We start from the raw sequence: 18008 nt of genomic DNA, 5'->3' as shown, positions 1-18008 counted from the left end.
TAAAAAAGTCAATGAACATAATAAACTAAGAATAACATGATAATCCTGCAAGGATGTTGTTTTTCATTAGAACAGCCGTCAGCTCATTCTAGCCGTAGTAGAAGCAATACAGGTCTGATAGGACACCCTTCTTATTTCATTAGACTTCTGCAACACACTCTACATCGGCATCCAAAACGAGCTCACGCTAAGACTCTAGACCATCCAGAACAACGCTGTCGGACTCATCCTAGACGTCCCCAGAAGCACCCACATCACTCCCCACCTCGCTGAACGACACTGGCTACAAATCCAAATTAAAGCTGTTCATCAACACCTACAAAGCCCTCCACAAACCAGGACCAGCAAACCTCAACAGCTGACTCCAACTCTACAAAACCAGCCAGTTATGCTCCACCTTTCTCTCCTTAACACAAATCCCCAGCGTCCGCAGAAGCAAGAGAGGAGGACATGCTTTCTCGTTCACTGGCGCCAAAAACTGGAACGACCACTGCATCTAACCTCCAAAGAAAAATGAAGACCTGGCAGTTCAACTAGGCCTTGCACCTGCACCTGCTGCAGAGCCTGGATACCCTCACAGGTAATAAGCTACGCCTTTTAAATCTAAATAACATAACATAACAATAGATGGAAGCCACAATATTCATATCCAATTCTGACCCATGCTTATTGCTCATGCCACCTCTACCAACTTAAACTGCGCCTAATTAACTCCCTTCTTCATGCCATCCACCTTCCCTATGTTCTTGCCTTGGTGACCTGTACCTCACTCCTTTACACCCAAAATACTGCTTATGGTAGTAATATCCAAATTGCAGCCATTTCCTTACTCATGATCCTTCCTGCCTGCACCATATACTTCTTCTATGTGCTGAACATCTCTTCCTCCTCCTTTCCCTCCCCATCTGATCTTCCCCAGCTATTGCATTCCCTCATCACAGGCGCACCTCATACTGATATAATTCTCCCTATTACAGGATCTCCTCTTTGGTTCTGCAATGTCACTGCACTCGTTAACCATTACTTTAATGAGCAGGGTCTTCCTAACATAATTCCAATTTCCAAACATCCCTCCCGGTTGTGCCAAAGACTTCTTGCTTTTGGTGATTGGTCTTAGTGCCCCCTCTTCTTCTCCCTTGGTGAGGTTCTTCTAGTAGACAATCTGGGCGCCCAGCAGGATTACAATACTCTCTACTGAGGAAAAATAAAACAGTCAAGCAGGAGAGTAACAGAAAACATTTGCTTTTTTGACATGCTTTGAAATAAGTAGACTATAGTCATGAAATTTCCTATTGCAGTTTATAGCTAAATCTGGAAATGTCTACATGCTTCTGTTCATTTATCTTTTTTTAAAGCAAAACGAATAATCGATGGACGGAATGCAGAACAATATCATACATTCACCCCAGTACAGAGCCCCGGGCCTAAATCCATCGGTGTTTTGCTCCATATGCCATTCCAGTTTGAGGCCAGCCATATGCAAATCAGGCTTGACCCTGTGCCCAATGAGAACAGTCCAGCCCGAACTGCCACGCCATGTCCTCCCTGGACTGGAAACAAGCATCCTAGGACAGGTTTTGGGGTTTCACCCCTCATCAGCCAGGATAGCTTGAATCCAGCGGCATGGAGATTACGGGACCCACATCTCGGCATACCCGTCCTACTCTGGGCGACAAATGCAAAAAGAACAATTTATGAACAGAATGTAGAACAATGTCATACATTCACTTGAGAACAGAGATCTGGACCTAAATCAGTCTATCGTTTTTCTGCTCCCCATGACATTCCAGTTTGAGCCAGCCATATGCAAATCAGTCTTGACCCTGCGCCCAATGGGAACAGTCCAGCCCGAATTACCAGGCCAGGTCTTCCCTGGACTGAAAACAAGCATCGTCGATCAGCCATGATAGCTTGAGTCCAGTGGCCCACATCTGGGTATACACGTCCTACTCGGGGCGACAAACGCAAAAAGAACAATTGATGAACAGAATGCAGAACGATGTTAATAAATTCACTCGAGAACATAGACGTGGGCCTAAACCAATCCTTTATTTTTTTTTTTGGTCCCCATGCCGTTCCACTTTGAGCCCAGCCATATGCATATCAGATTGACCCTGTGCCAAAATGGCAACAGTCCACCCTGAACTACCAGGCCAGGTCATCTCTGGACTGGAAACAAGCATACTAGGCCCGGTTTCGGGGTTTCGCCCTCATCAGCCAGGATAGCTTGAATCAAGTGGCATGGAGAGCACGAGACCCACTTTTGAGCATGCTGTTCCAACTCTGGACGACAAATCCAAACAGAACAATTGATGGACAGAATGCAAAACAATGTCATACATTCACTCCAATACAGAGATCAGGGCCTAAATCCATCATGTATTTGCTCCCCATGCCATTCCAGTTTGAGCCCAGCCATATGCAGATGAGTTTTGACCCTGCGCCATATGGGAACAGTCCAGCCCAAACTGCAAATCCAGGTCCTCCCTGGACTGGAAACCAGCATCCTAGGACCAATTTCGGGGCTGATGAGGAGTTTTACCCTGAAGTCAGCCCCAGGATGCTTGTTTCAGGTCCAGGGAAGACCTGGCTTCGCAATTCGGGCTGGAGTGTTCCCATGAGCAACAGGGTCAAAACTAATTTGCATATAGCTGGGTCTAAACTGGGGTGGCGAAGTGAGCTAAAGAACGATGATGGATTCAACCCAGATATGTGACTGGGGGAGAGTATCTGAAAAGTTTCAGCACTATGTCCATCATCTACTTCTGTTTGCTTTGTTTGCCTTAAGTTGGCATGGTATGCCCAGACGTGGGTACCTTGTTCACTTTGCCACTGGATTCAATCTAGCCTGGCTGATGAGAGGTATTACCCTGAAACAGGTCCCAGGAAGCTTGTTTCCGAACCAGGGAAGACCTGGCTTGGTAGTTCGGGCTGGACTGTTCCCATGAGGTCCCAGGTCAAGACTGATTTGCATATAGCTGGATCGGCACTGGGATGGTGAAGTGATCTAGAGAAATATGATTAATTAATTAATTAATTGCAAGTTTATATAGCGCTAGGATCGACTCCCGGAGGAGTATCTCCGCGCTTCGACCGCTGCGAAACCCTTCCTGGCTTCCCTGAGAGATGGTCCCTTAATGGGTATCTCCAGGGTGAGACCAGGCATCCCCGGCGGTCTGGTGGGGCCGTTAGTGAAGATGAGGCAAGCTAATGCCCAGAGTTGCCGAGTGTGATCGCTGATCAGAGTGGGCACCGAGGCGAGAGAATTATCGAGTCCGCTGACCCTGGTCCAGAAACCTGCCGCGTCGGGAATCGAACCCTGGTCCCGGGCCGTCCTCTGCTCTCGGGTCTGCTGCCTCTAACCAGTGAGCCACACTACTTCATGATGGATTCAACCCAGATCTGTGACTGGGGTGAGTGTCTGAAAAATGTCAGCACTCCTTCCATCGTCTCCTTGTGTTTGCTCTGTTTATTTTTAATCATTTTTCATAAATAACTTTAAGAGTTAAAAGGTTTTTAGTTTATTAATCTAACATGCTTCATTTTTGGATTAACTGATTTATGTGGCATTTGTTTAATTGTATGTCTAAATAGCAGACACAATAACTTAAACTTTTAATATAATTTAGTTAATGCTATTTGACATCCTTAATGCTAAACCCATCAGAGCACTGTACTAAACATTGTGTATATATAGAATTACAAATCACACAACAATCAGATACATCCTCTCATTGATGTTGAGTTTTAAAACTTCCATTGTCATCTTAGAACATTTTTGTCCTCAGAAATTCAGAGTGAATTAATTTGTATAATAATGTAATTTGTGCGGCATATTTTTCAATGTAATATATTGGTATCTTCCTCATTCAACCCATTAATATTTTAAATATTTTATATTTTCTGTATATTTTATGTTGTAGCTGGGAGTCCCATTTATAAAATAACCTGGAAATGTACTCAGATTGGATTAAGTTGATATAGGGATTGCATTTCTGACATTATTGACAGTTTTCAAAGAATTCCAAGAGTACTTATGGTAATCTGTGACTGTCACAGATTTGCAGAAGACACACAATTGATGGAAGGAATGCAGAACAAATCAAAAGATTTAACCCTAGTCAACAGATCTGGGTTAAATCCATCATTCTTTTGCTCACCATACCACCCCAGTTTAGACCTGGCCATATGCAAACCAGTCTTGACCCTGTCCCTCATGGAAACAGGCTAGCCCAAACTGCCAAGACAGACCCGCTGTGGATCGGAAACAAGCATCCTAGAACCAGTTTCAGGGTGTTACCCCTCAACAGCCAGGATAGCTTGAATACAGTGGCACAGTGAGCCTGGGTCTCACGTCTGGGCATGGCCGGCACACTTAGGGCGAGAAAGCAAAAGACACACAGATTTGGGCAAGTTTTCACAAGGGCAAACCTTTTCACATAAAAACACATTATTCTGAATATGTCAGTTTTATTTATTTATTTGTTTCTCCCACCGGCAAAATATTTCTCCTGTGGAGATGAGATAGGATTTCTTGTACACCCCTGCCAATTTTGGCATGTTCACTCCCCTTTCCACCCAGAAAAGCTATTCATTTCTGTCCTCAGTATTCAGAATGGGAAGCTACCAGTAGAGCAGTTGTAAAATGGTTGTGAATAGCAGAAACCCATACCTTAGTGGATGTTCACCAGGTGTGTTCTTAAATACTTGCCCACCAACAAGCCCCTGTAAATGGATTTGTTCACAAAGAAATTCTAGCACACTGGCTTTCTGGCAATTTTCTGCATTAACACATCTATTTATTTGTGTGAAATCACATACTGTGGACCTGTAATGAGGATTTGCACTCATAAATTAACCTGTTAGCGCACCAAAGTACAACGTAGGTGCACAAATACAGTGTGTATTGGGCACTGTGCTATTAGATCACACTAGATCACCTTCTCAATCAGGCCTGTTCTCATTGGTCTAGTATTTCAGAAAACATTTGTTCTGCTCTATTTATCCATGGTTTTGGTTTTCTTATCGTGGAAGAATGAACTCTGATCTAATGTGGCCATAATTAACTCTAATGACCGCATCTTCTGTACTTTGTTGTTTCTACAAAATATCTCTTCCCTTCTAGATCCGTTGGAGAAGTTGTGAGAGCTCCCTGGCCTCTTCTGTTCTGCCATCTTCCTCAAACAGACTAACTATCTGTGACAGCTCATATTTACATTGAATTGCGCTCTTTGTTTCTCTAGATATTTCGAAGCCCTTTACAAATATTGTAACTGCATCATTTAGCAAATGTTTCTTATAGAGTAGAAATTTCCCGACGCTGACATAAAAAGCTTGTTGACATTTCTCACTGGCAATAGGGAGCTCCCTCTCTAGATTATCATATATCTCTTGCTGGTAGGCCTCTTGGTTATTAGCTCCATACATTTCTGCTAAGTCAATTTTTGCATAGACACAAAGTGGATCCAATTCAATGGCACGTTTGTAAGCCTGGATCCCTGCTGCTATAACATTTTGTGATGGCAAAATGTGTGCATGTTTCTTCTTCATTAGTAGTTTCTGGTAGAAATAGCCCAGGTCTCTATGGAGAATGTTATAATCTTCATTGATGGAAATGGCCTGCTCTAGAATGTCACGGTATCTTAGAATGTTTTTTGGCAGAAAGACGTGTGCCACATTCCTCAGGACCTCAGGATCCCGACTGTTCTGCACCACATCTTCTGCATGTTCTTGTGCTTGACCAAATTTTGAATTCTTAAGCAGTATAGCCAGGTAGGCCCTACACTCATAATTGATTGGCTCTTGGTGGATGACTTCCTTAAGTTTGGAAATTGCTTCTTCTTTCAGTTTACTGCCTGCACCGTAGCGTGTGGCCACTGCATAAAGTGCTATTGCCAGCCCAGCACAGAATTCCACATTTTTGGGGTTTTCTGACAATGCTGCCTGGAAACAGATTGCTGCCCGCTCTCCGTATCGACTGCCAATTGCCATTAGGGACCAACCAATGATTCCTTTTATCTCAGGAATAGTTGCTGTAGATTGAGAGGGCTGAGAAAGGAACTGATTGATTCTGTCAGATTTGTCGAGGTATTGCTCTACCATTTCATAGTTGCACAAATGATAGTAGATCCAGGCGTAGTTACCATAGATGACCAACTTATATCCGATCGAGTTGACTTGTTGAATTTCTCCCAAAAGCTCTTCAGCTGTCTTAAGACTTTCAAGGGCCTCCAGGTATCTTCCTTCCCGCTGGAGTATATAGGCCTGGAGTGCGTAAAAGATGGATCGGTTTTTGTAAGGTGTGTGTTGAATTCTGACGTTGAGACCTTGCTTCACGTGTCCTATATTAATTTTGTCTTGCTCCTCATCAAGACTCAAGGTAAAGTGACACTGAAGCTCCTCTAGTCGCTCCTTTAAGGGCATGGTTCTGCAAAGAAAAGAGGGTCAGGGAGAACATGTTATACATCCCTCACTTCTTGAGAACAATCAGCAGAACTTGTCAGCTTTGCAGTGCTTCATTTCTTTTCCACAACCTGTGAGCAGCATTATTTTTGCCTTCAAGTATGTGTGATTGTGTGTATGAGAGTGGGTTTTGAGAAGAAGGCTTGGTTCAGTTGCTTGGGGCTGTGACAGGTGGTGAACTTTGAAACAGATGGGGGGGCAAATACCTGACACAATTGTATGGAGCTAGTGAGGGATATGAGTTAAAGTGAATTGGAAGTTGAGGAAATCTGGGGTGCCTCTGTCTAAGAACATGTTAAAAGAAAGAAACATTTGAGACAAATTGTGCATTCTACTTCACACCTACACAAATCAAGTGATTAACAAATCAATGCGTATCCAGACAGTAATAATAGAACATTAATGGAATATTGCAAAACATCAAGGAAACTCAATACTATCTAGGGGTGTTTGGAGGTTTCCCTCTATAGGAAAGCAAAACATTTGGCCCAGCCAGTGCCTTTCACTACATAACTTCCCAAACACAGTGACCAAAACACAATTTGTTCACATAATCTGTGTTTGCCAATTCTTCAAATATAAAAAGAATGAATAAATAAAATTGAATTTTTATTCTGTGCACATAAAAAGCAGCTACTTCTGGAAGGAAGTGACTTCACAATAAGGGGTCCATTAGGATGTAGAGTGGATTGCCACCGCCAGCATGGCAGTGGCAATCCGCCCTACATCCTACCTCGCCAGCCACCCATTTCCCCCGCTATACTAGGCGGACGGAAAGACCGTCCGCCACATTTCCGTCCAGTCGACTCATTGACCGAGTGGAAAGGGGTTTAATATGGTGGCGGTGTCTGCTAGACACCGCCATCCATATTGTGTGCAGGCAGAGAGCAGCCTTTCCTTGGCATGCGGAGTTCACAATTGGGGGCCTGTCGCAGGGCCCCAGGACGTTGGGGCGTGGGGGGTGCACATGGGGGGTACCTATGGTCACGTTGTGCATGCAAATGCACGACATGCATGTTTTACATTGCGGCTGGTGCTGCTTACAGCACCGCCCACCGCAAGGTTAAAAATCCATGATGCGCCCGCCAGTGTGGTGGGCGCATCCTTATCTCCCCCACGGGACCGCCGCACATAAGGCGGGTGGTCCCGTTTTCCATCAGGATGGCGGGTGGCTAATGATGCCCTAGGTCTCTTGAAGGATCATGAAACCTCATACATCTTTATATCCTCCCCTGCCTAGTCCTTGATCATCACCAGTCACATAGGTAAGAACTATTGATCTCTATTGAGGGTGTTAAAATTAAGTTATAAGGTGGTAATTCTTTGTGAAACAATTATGGCCTGGAGTCAAGGGTGTGATGATGAGGGGAAATAATAGTTGCAGGCATACCTGCTTCTTTTCTTTATTTAAGGCTTTATCTTTAAGCAGATTGCAGGCAAAGAACAGGAGGTGATGGAGTACATTTAATTGCTTTGGGACTTCCCACGAGGAGCTTATATGAATAATACTTTACTTGAAAGGGGAAAAATTTAAAAATTAGGTTATACATAATAGTGTCCCATGGGTTAGACATCTTTTAAAGAGGCTCAGCCACTACCAAAGAAACAGCATATTTCCACAGCCCTATTTGTACACATGGTGTGACAGAAATTCTAATCACAAATTTCACTTTTTTGTTAAAGTTTGATTCCTGACAAGCCACATGAATGCCAAATAACTCATTTTTAATGAAGATGGTTCTTGCTCAGTAAAAAATGCGTATACACTCGTGCCATTTTTACCTTATCACCGTTCTGAACACCTATTAGTATTTTGGTCCTGATTTTGCTCCCCAAAGGGACACTGATTAGCTTTCAACATTTTACCTTCACAAGACACCTCTCATAAAGGTGAGTAAAGACGTGAGACCCCTCATGACCGCAAGCAGTCTTGGTCATCTTCCTACAGTCTGGTGTGGCATAGTGGGTGGAGAATGATGGACTGGAATGCGACCCGAGTGACTGGCAATGGATATTTGCAAGCATTCCACCATCACCTTTGTGTTTTATTCAGTGTTAGATACTAAGTGCTAAAGCTATGCCAGGACGCGGGTCCTATGCCCCTTGTGCCACTGGACTCAAACTATAACTCGCTGACGAGGTGCAGCTAGGTCAAATTTGGTGTAATGTTGCTTGTGCTGTTGTTCAGAATGGACATGGGATAGCAGTTTGAATGGGACTGTTCCTACTGAAGCATGATTAATACTAATTTGCATACATCCGATCCCATCCTTGAAAGTTTCTACCCTAATTGGGATCAACTCAAACCTCAGAATAAGGGAATCAGAAGTGACCATGTAGCAGCCAAATCACTTCAGACACAATTCCACATTTCCTCCCCCTCTGTACCTCCATCTCAGCCAATGGTGTTTGTGCTAAGATTGTAATTAGAGTGATTAGTCAGAGACCAATATCAACTTTCTGTCTCCCTACAACTCAGACAGCCCCCATTGCATCTAGAGAACTGACATGGAGCAGATATCACCAGCGTGCCATAAAGGTAAACGAAAGGCCATAGTAAATAGATAAAAGAAGGTGCTTTTGTTGGGTCAGGACACAGAAAAAGGTTTTCATCTATGTGTAGAATGCAGCAGAATGTGTTCAACCTCGATGCAGGCCATAGCAAAAGTCGTTTGGTTCATTTACAATTCAATGCAGCCACAACAGTCCTGTATCCTCCACTGCCACTGAGACATAAAACCTCCATCTTCCACTGTCACAGAGCCGGTCATATGTCTCTTCCTCCACTGTTCCAAATTCCTGACAGTTTTCCTTTAGGTTTATTTATTTTATTTTTATTTAGAGAGTTTTATATAGTGCAAACGTGACCCTTGGGTATCAGAGCGCTTCACAGACAACTATACATTCTGTCGATATGTGATTCACATAGCATAACATTACCATATATTATCATAGTGAGGTAGATCAGTGTCGAGTGGCTTAATTCACATAACATAGCATTACAATACTATAATGAGTGATAGATAAGTGTCGAGTTATATTGTAAATATTTCCCATTGTCATGTGGTAGGTTAGGTGTTCGTCGAGGTATAGAAAAGGAAAAACCTAGAATACATAGTGCTGTTCTGTGGTAATGTACTTACATAACGTAGACATTGCCTCATAATATATTGAGTGAGGTAGAAGTGTCGAGGCTTAATTCACCTAACATAACATTACAACGTAATATATTGAGTGAGGTAGATAAGTGTAGAGCTATATAATAAATCTTTCCCGCTGGGATGCGGAGGTATAGACTGAAGAAATATCCTGGCATATATATTCTACGATTTGTAAGGGATAGTCTGTATTCCTGTCCAGAATGTTCTGCATTGTCCTTAAACAGTGTATCCTTCAGTTCCGGGACTCAATCACCTCCAGTTCACCTCCAGGTTGGGTCAGGATAGAAGTGTGGAGGATCCTTGGTGCTACGACAGTTCAATCAACACAAAGATGCATTAGCTAAGCAGATGAGAAAATCCTAGGGATAGTAGGAATAAATGCTGTGGAGGGAGGAGGGTAACCTGTGAGATGAAAGGAGAAGTAGGGCACAACTAATCTGACAGGTTTGGTGGAGTAGGAAAGAATAAAAATTGAGGCAGGACAGGAATTGTATAGTAGAAGAATGAGTAAAAGGTGCTGTAGAGGGTTGATTCTGATGTTTGGAAAAGAAGAATGGTGAAAAGAAGTCTGGGAGGAGATGTCTGAGAATTAGTATGAAGATGATGTCTTATCCTCATCCTTCATCGAAGTCCTCTCTGGAGAAGCTCTCTCGCCCCTAATCACAATTGGCAATGCCTTCTGCACACAAGGCATCTTCCTGGCTCTCCAGACATACCAGACACTCCTTCTTCTAAGGAAATATACACTATACCATGAAGACCTTGCCAGCTTATGGCCTAATACTAACCTACCCTCCGTCATCATGATCATTGCACAAGCAGTCTATGTTCAACTCCATGATTATATCAACACCACCCAACCCTCTACACAGCTACCAATTGTGCTCCAGATAAAGTTGCAGCACGAAGCCAGTTATGTTACATATCAGAAACCTTTCATAGCGGTCAGAGAAATATAAGCTCTGCCCACTGAAATTGTTCAGTGTCTCAGCCACTTTTCACACCTTCCTCCAGCCCACCAACTTCCTTGCCCTGAAGTCTCAAAAGTGATTTACTGTCAACGTACGTCAGTGGTTCACCTCCAACTATGAAACCAACACCATCATATTCACATGTATACCTATAGGTCCAGGAGCCTCCCTGTTACCTGCTTAGTCTCCCCAGTATTCATCTCACCCCTCATATTCTTAAACCTTAACATGCAGCCCCTTGAACTCTATTCACTGATAAAAGGAGTAACATTTAGAAACATGCCAATGCGGCACAACTCCACTGAAAAGTCCCCTTCCTCCAGACATTCAGCACCTCTGGAACTTGTATTTAATCCAGAGCTAAAATGCCAGCTTTAACTTGTAATTTAACATCACCAAAATAGAATTTCTATTATTTGTCAAGAACAAAACGCAACAACTAATTCAAACCTAGATCAGAAACGTGAACAATGACTTCCCCCTCAAGGAAAAATCAGGAGAAAATGCTAGACAGCCAGGAGACGTCTTACTATTTAAAAAAGAAAAACTGTTCCTCCCAGAAAGTTCTTTCATTACTTCCTTCCTTCTCAAGCTTCTTGGTGTGGTGGACATTGTACTCCTCAATCTCCGAGAATCCTCATTGGGCCTTTGTGGGGAATCCTGGACTCAGCAGCCTGTCTCATCAAGTATCTCCCACTCCAATAGAATTCCACTTGTTAACCTTGATGGCCCACACCATTAGCATCTACAAATCCATCATGACTAGCACCCCGATTATCTTACTGACAAACTCATATCCATCATGACCAGCACCCCGCTTATCTTACTGACAAACTCACAATCTCTGGTGGTTCATGGCATGCCCTCTGCCAATAGACCATCCGACTGGAGACGAAAAAGTGTGCACAAGAAAATCAGACATATTTCATTTCTTCACCCAGAATCTGCAAAGAAAATACTGTATACATCAAAACTGTCAAACTCTTTACCAACTTCAAAAAGAGAAGAAGACACTCCTTTTTAAAGAACACTACATCACAATGCAGTACCAATCCACTTCTGCTCTAAGAACCCACCAGCCCTTTCAATAACTTGTGGACTGTGTCATTGCCTTCGACTCAATAAAGCACCATTCGGTTCCCTTTTAGCCAAGTATGCATTTTCAAATGCACATGCAATCAATCAATCAATCAATCAGGATTTATAAAGCCCAGCTAATCACCCAACAGCGTATCCAGGTGCTTGCAGGTTCCAGAGGCTTATTCGAACATCCAGGTGTGGAGGGCCATTGGGAATTCTGGAAGGGAGGTGATGGTCCGGAGGTTCATGGGAGGCTGTTCCAGATCTTTGCTGCTGTGTGGGAGAAGGAGAGTCCTCCACTTCTGCTTCAGTAGATACGAGGAGTATGGGCGAGTGAAAGGGAGGCGGAGTGTAGTCTTTGCAATGGTTGGTGGAAGTTTAGGTGGTTGTTAATGTAGGCTGGTCCTTGGTTGTGTAGAGCCTTGTGTGCGTGTGTTGGCAGCTTGAATTGGCATCTCTACTGTACAGGGAGCCACTGGAGTTTTCCTAGGTGGGGTGTAATGTGAGTTCCTCGGGTAAGGCCAAGGATTAATCTGGCTGAGGCGTTCTGTATGGTCTGAAGTCTCTGTAGGAGGTGTGCGGTGATTCCTACGTAGAGGGCATTGTCACAGTCGGCTGCAGATGAGGGCTTGGTGTGTCCTGTATGTGAGAGTAGCCACTTGAAGATGTCACGTAGCATGCACAAAGTGAGAAAGCAGGAAGAGGAGACGGCGTTGATCTGTGATTTCATGGTAAGCTTTCATGCCAATGATGATTTAAAAGTTTCTGGTGTGGTTGGAGAGAGTGGGTGTGGGTCTGGGTCCCAGGTCTGATGGCCAGGAGTTGGTTCATGTGTCTGTTGCTGTTACACATACATACCTACATACATACAGACATATATATGCATGCAGAGAAGGATAGAGCAATTGTCCAGGAAGTCAGGAAAGAAGACCAATAGGGCAGTAGAAAATAATGGGGAATTTAGAGGCTTTTTGGAGAGAGCACAGTCCGAGAATAGGGATGGGGAGGGCAAATGGGTGGCACAGGTGAAATAGGTAGAGCTAGATGTTTAGCCAGAAGAATGCTCAGGCAGAGGCTTAATGAGGGCTGCTCAAGCAATGGAGATGGAGATGAGGTTGGAATATTGAGAAAGTAATGGTCACTGGGAAAGTGGCAGGGCAAGAGAAGGTCTGAAAAGAGTGAGACACGTAAAAAACCTAAACCACTTCAATGTTGTAGAGAATGTCCTCTACAAAAGCCAATAAAACAACATAAAGCAATGAAGAGGAGCTGGGTAGAGCAGCACAGGTTAGAGAAAAGAGCTAACGAAAATATCTTCACAGTGTGTCTGGCATGGTAGTCAGGTTTCACACACCTATTTAGATATCATTTAGTCTGTGGCAGCCAATTCCCCGAAATACATCCAGAGTTCAAACATTTGACAGGTCAGACCAGAGTGTCACTTGGAGACTGAAATATTTCACAATACACAGTTTTTGACACGAAGAGGAATTAGTGGTGAACACCTAACACAGGTCTATGCAAAAAACATGAATTTGTAACAGCAGACATCATTTTATAAGTTTAAATGGGTGCTAAGCTTATACAGACAGCAGCCACCCCAGTGGTCTCCAAGTTGGAACACTAAAGTTCCATCGCATATTCAAACAATTGCTTGCACACCAAATATAGTAGTTGTGGGAAAGTGATATGCTAGTAGAAGTTGGTAGGGACCTATCACTAGCAATAAGGCCAAAATCACGATATAACGTCCATTCAAGGGCTCAATAAATTATCCCCTGGCTCAACCTTTGGTAGCTGGCAATGAGCAAGCACCCTTAACTTAGAAAACAGGTGTGTAAAGCATTTAAAAACACCAATATATTAAATAAGTAGGACACAACACACAATACAAATCAAACACCCATTATTAGAAATAGAAAATAACAAAATCCAATGTATGGTACTGGAGATAAGATTTTTTAAAGAATAAGGTGCAGATATACAAGCCACGCACGCCACATTTGCGCCACCATTGCGTCACTTTATGATGCAGCGGCGGCGCAAAGCCTGCGCCATGCTGTGGGGTATTTACAACGTTACGCATCTGGGAGATGCGTCACATTGTAAAGCCCTGTGCCACATGTAGGCCTTTTGGCGCAGGAAGGGGCGTTCCGGCGCGGGAACGCCTCATAAAAGTGGCTGAGTGAAATCTACTTTTAGAACCATGCTGCGTCAAACCCCTGCATCTGCTTGAAGCAGGCGTAAGGATTGACGCAGCATGTTAGGCATGGGGCACCCCAAGCCTTGATGGAGCTGCCTTGCTGCAATGCGTCACCTTTCCGGCAGTAGATGAGTTACACATCTGTCTATTCTTGCCCCATGGTGCGCCGCATTGTAAATGTGGCGCATCCATGGTGGCGTAAACGGTGTCTGCCATGACGCACAATAACTGGTGCATCCCTGCTGATATTCCGGGATGTGCCAGTTATTGTAAATCTGCCTCCATATGATTTCTACTGCCTAAAAACAAAAACAACCAACTTGGGACATCTGGTCACGCTTGCCTGGGACAAGGTCAAAGTTTGAGGCCGAACGCAATTGAGGGCGGGTTGGATACACTGAGCTGGAGGACTTGGTCTAGTTATTACCTTCACACTTGTTTTTCTGGAGCCTTTTTTTCTCTGCATCGAGTAAGGCACCTCTTCAGGCCGGAATCTGAGTAGATAATGGTGGCTTACTTCAGCGCAAGGCCACAGTGAAATCCTGGAACTCTCGTTGACAACAGGAGCTCCTGAGCTTTCAGCTGGACGAACATGGAATCTAGGCCGGGTAGTGGTTTGACCTCAGCGGCTTGCTCTCTTTTGGCGTCAGAGAATTGACTCTTGACGACAAGTCGTTCAACTTATGAAGCTATTTCTAAAAAGTTCTCTGTACTTCTGGAACTTCTTTGTGGGTTCAAAGTGTCCGAAACACCAATCTAAGTCCGCCCGCCATCCCGTCGTACAGTGGGACCGCCCGCCATAAGGGCGAAGTCCTGTGCCTGCCATTAGGATGCGCCTGCCACAGTGGCGGGTGCATCCTGCATCCCTAACATTGTGGTGGGCGGTGCACTTACATGCGCACAATGTTTCAATGTGTCAGGGAGTCCTTAGGCCCCTGGCCACCCTTGATTTTGCGAATCACTGACAAAATTTCAACCTCAAAAATTTTGAGGCACAAAAATATCGAAGTCAAGAATATCGACATCCTATCTACATCATAGTGAGTACAAAAACATTGAGAAAAATATCAATGTCAAAAATATTGTAAAAAATATAGTTTTTTTAAATGTTAAAATAATAATGTAAAATAAAGTAAATAATATATATAATGAAAAGAAACAGTTAAAATAATTAAAAATAAAAACTGATACATATAATGTTAAAATAAATAAAACATATACATATGAAATATAATAAATTTACTGACGTAAAAATATTCATAAATAATTATCTTAGTAACTTATCAATTGTTAAAAACATTTTATGAATTATAAATACATATATACACATACAAAAATAATATTATTACAAATTTTACAAATATATTTAACAAATTTAAAAAATTACAATATTTTTATTTATTTTTTGATAAATTATACACAATATTAACTAAAACAATACAGAAAATATGGACAGCGGAGGGAAAGAAATTACTATTCCTACTCCAAAGATTGCAACAGTAGGGAAAGTGTTGGAAAGCGTAGGGGTAAAAATTACTATTCCGACTCCAAAGAGTGCAACAGTAGGGAAAGTGTTGGATAGCGTAGGGGTAAAAACTTACTATTTCAACTCCAGAGAGTGCAACAGTAAGGAAAGTGTTGAATAGCCTAGGGGTAAACATTGCTTTTCTCACTCCAGAGAGTGCAGCAGTAGAGGAAATGTTGGATAGCGTAGGGGTAAAAATTACTATTCCCACTCCGGAGACTGCTACAGTAGGGAAAGTGTTGGCTAGTGAAAGGATTGAAATTACTATTCCCACTCCAGTGAGTGCAACAGTAGGGAGAGTGTTGGCTAGCGTAAGGGTAAAACTTACTATTCCCACTCCTGTGAGTGCAACAGTAGGGAAAGTGTTGGATAGTGTAGGGGTAAAAATGACTATTCCCACTCCAGAGAGTGCAACAGTAGGGAAAGTGTTGGATAGCGAAAGGGGTTAAAAATAACATTCTCATCAATTAAATACGTTTTTTTAATTAAAGAATGATTTATTAATAAATTAACAATACATTCATTAAAAATACCAATAAATGAAATTTAATAACTACTTTAATACAATAAATTACTTTCCACCCAATTCCCTAATAAACACAAATCCCACTCCACATCAAATCTAACACAATTAACATAATTATCAATTAACCAATCAATAAAAAATTATTAAAAATTAATAAATAATTAACAATTAAATAATTATCAATACCAATAATTAATACTTAATAAAAATTAATTACCCAGTCATACATAATTAACAATACATTAATTATCAATACTAATACATATTAATACATTATTACCTAATTATAATACATCACTTCCCACCCTATTCCCCTATAAACACACAACCTGCTCCTAAACTGAATTAACACAATGAATATATTTATCAACTAATTAATTAATACAAAATAATTACCAACTAATAATTGATGAACAATAAATTAAGTATCAATACTAAAAAATAATAATGATTAACTACTTTATTATAATTAATGTGCTTCCCACCCTATTCCCCTATAAACCCGCCACCCGCTCAAATAAACGTACATAATTAATATAATTGTAAAACGATCAATTAATTGCCAATTAATAATTAATTAACAATAAATTAAATATCAATCCCAATAAATATGAATTAATCATCAATCAATCAATCAATCAGTGCATTTGTAGAGCACGCTACTCACCCGCGAGGGTCTCAAGGCGCTGAAGGGAGAGGGAGGGGCCGCTACTGCTTGAATAGTCAGGTCTTGAGGTGTTTCCTGAAGGTGAGATGGTCCTGGGTCAGTCGTAGGTGAGCGGGGAGGGAGTTCCATGTCTTGGCGGCCAGGTAGGAGAACGATTGTCCTCCGGTGGTGACTCTGTGGATTAGTGGGACGGTTGTGACGGCGAGGCTTGCGGAGCGGAGCTGGCGGGTAGGAGAGTAGAATGAGAGGCGGTTGTTGAGGTATTCGGGGCCCATGTTGTGAAGTGCTTTGTGTGCGTGGGTGAGGATCCTGAACGTGATCCTCTTGCTGACGGGGATCCAGTGCAGTTTTTTCAAGTGGGCCGATATGTGGCTGTGGCGAGGGATGTCAAGGATGAGTCGTGTGGAGGCGTTCTGTATGCGCTCCAGTCGTTTCTGAAGTTTGGCTGTGGTTCCTGCGTAAAGGGTGTTCCCGTAGTCCAGACGGCTGGTGACGAGGGCCTGCATGACTATCTTTCAAGTGTCTGTGGGAATCCACTGGAAGATGTTTCGGAGCAGGCGTAGGGTGTTGAAGCAGGAGGATGAAATGGCGTTGACTTGTTTGGTAATCGTGAGCGAGGAGTCCAGGATGAATCCCAGGTTGCGTGCGTGGTCCTCGGGTGACGGTGCGGTGCCCAGGGCAGTGGGCCACCAGGAGTCGTCCCAGGACGGGGATTGTCTGAGGATGAGGACCTCCATTTTGTCTGAGTTCAGTTTCAGCCGACTGAGCTTCATCCATTTCGCGACGTCTTTCATTCCTTCCTGGAGGTTGGTGTTGGCGGTGGTTGGGTCTTTGGTGAGGGAGAGTATCAGCTGGGTGTCGTCGGCGTAGGAGATTATGTTGAGGTTGTGTTTGCGTGAGATGGTGGCGAGGGGGCTCACGTAGATATTGAAGAGGGTTGGGCTGAGCGAGGAGCCTTGGAGTACGCCGCAGATGATCTTGGTGGCCGCGGAGCAGAACGGCGGGAGGCAGACTCTCTAGGTTCTGTTGGAGAGGAACGCGGTGATCCAGTCCAGCGCTTTTCCCCGGATCCCAGTGTTGTGGAGGCGGTATCAAAGGCGGCTAAGAGGTCTAGGAGGATGAGGGCGGTTGTCTCCCCGTTGTCCATCATGGTCCTGATGTTGTTGGTGGCTGCGATGAGGGCTGTCTTGGTGCTGTGATTGGCTCGAAATCCGGACTGGAATGGGTTGAGCGAGTTGTTTGCCTCGAGGAATGCAGTCAGCTGTTTATTGACGGTCTTCTCGATGACTTTAGCCAGGAAGGGAAGAAGAGAGATGGGGCGGAAGTTCTTGAGGTCTTTAGGGTCAGCTGTGGGTTTTTTCAGAAGGGCGTTGATCTCTGCATGCTTCCAGCTCTCTGGGAAGGTGGCTGATG

The 18008-nt window shown here is 43.3% G+C and overlaps 1 protein-coding gene across 2 annotated transcripts in view; it reads right to left on the bottom strand.

The window, feature by feature from the left end:
• Positions 1-4466: 4466 nt before the first annotated feature.
• LOC147734790 (interferon-induced protein with tetratricopeptide repeats 5-like) overlaps positions 4467-18008 on the bottom strand; it is a 37305-nt gene continuing 23763 nt past the window's right edge. For both annotated transcript variants that reach the window (XM_086953064.1, XM_086953065.1), the window contains one exon: positions 4467-6427. In XM_086953064.1, the coding sequence (XP_086809190.1) occupies positions 5122-6423 (1302 nt within the window). In that variant the 5' untranslated portion in view covers positions 6424-6427 and the 3' untranslated portion in view covers positions 4467-5121. The remainder of the gene's footprint in view (positions 6428-18008) is intronic.

Source organism: Lissotriton vulgaris, chromosome 1_2, assembly GCF_964263255.1.
Source record: "Lissotriton vulgaris chromosome 1_2, aLisVul1.2, whole genome shotgun sequence".
Lineage (NCBI taxonomy): Eukaryota > Metazoa > Chordata > Amphibia > Caudata > Salamandridae > Lissotriton > Lissotriton vulgaris.
This window is presented reverse-complemented; position numbering and strand designations above follow the sequence as displayed.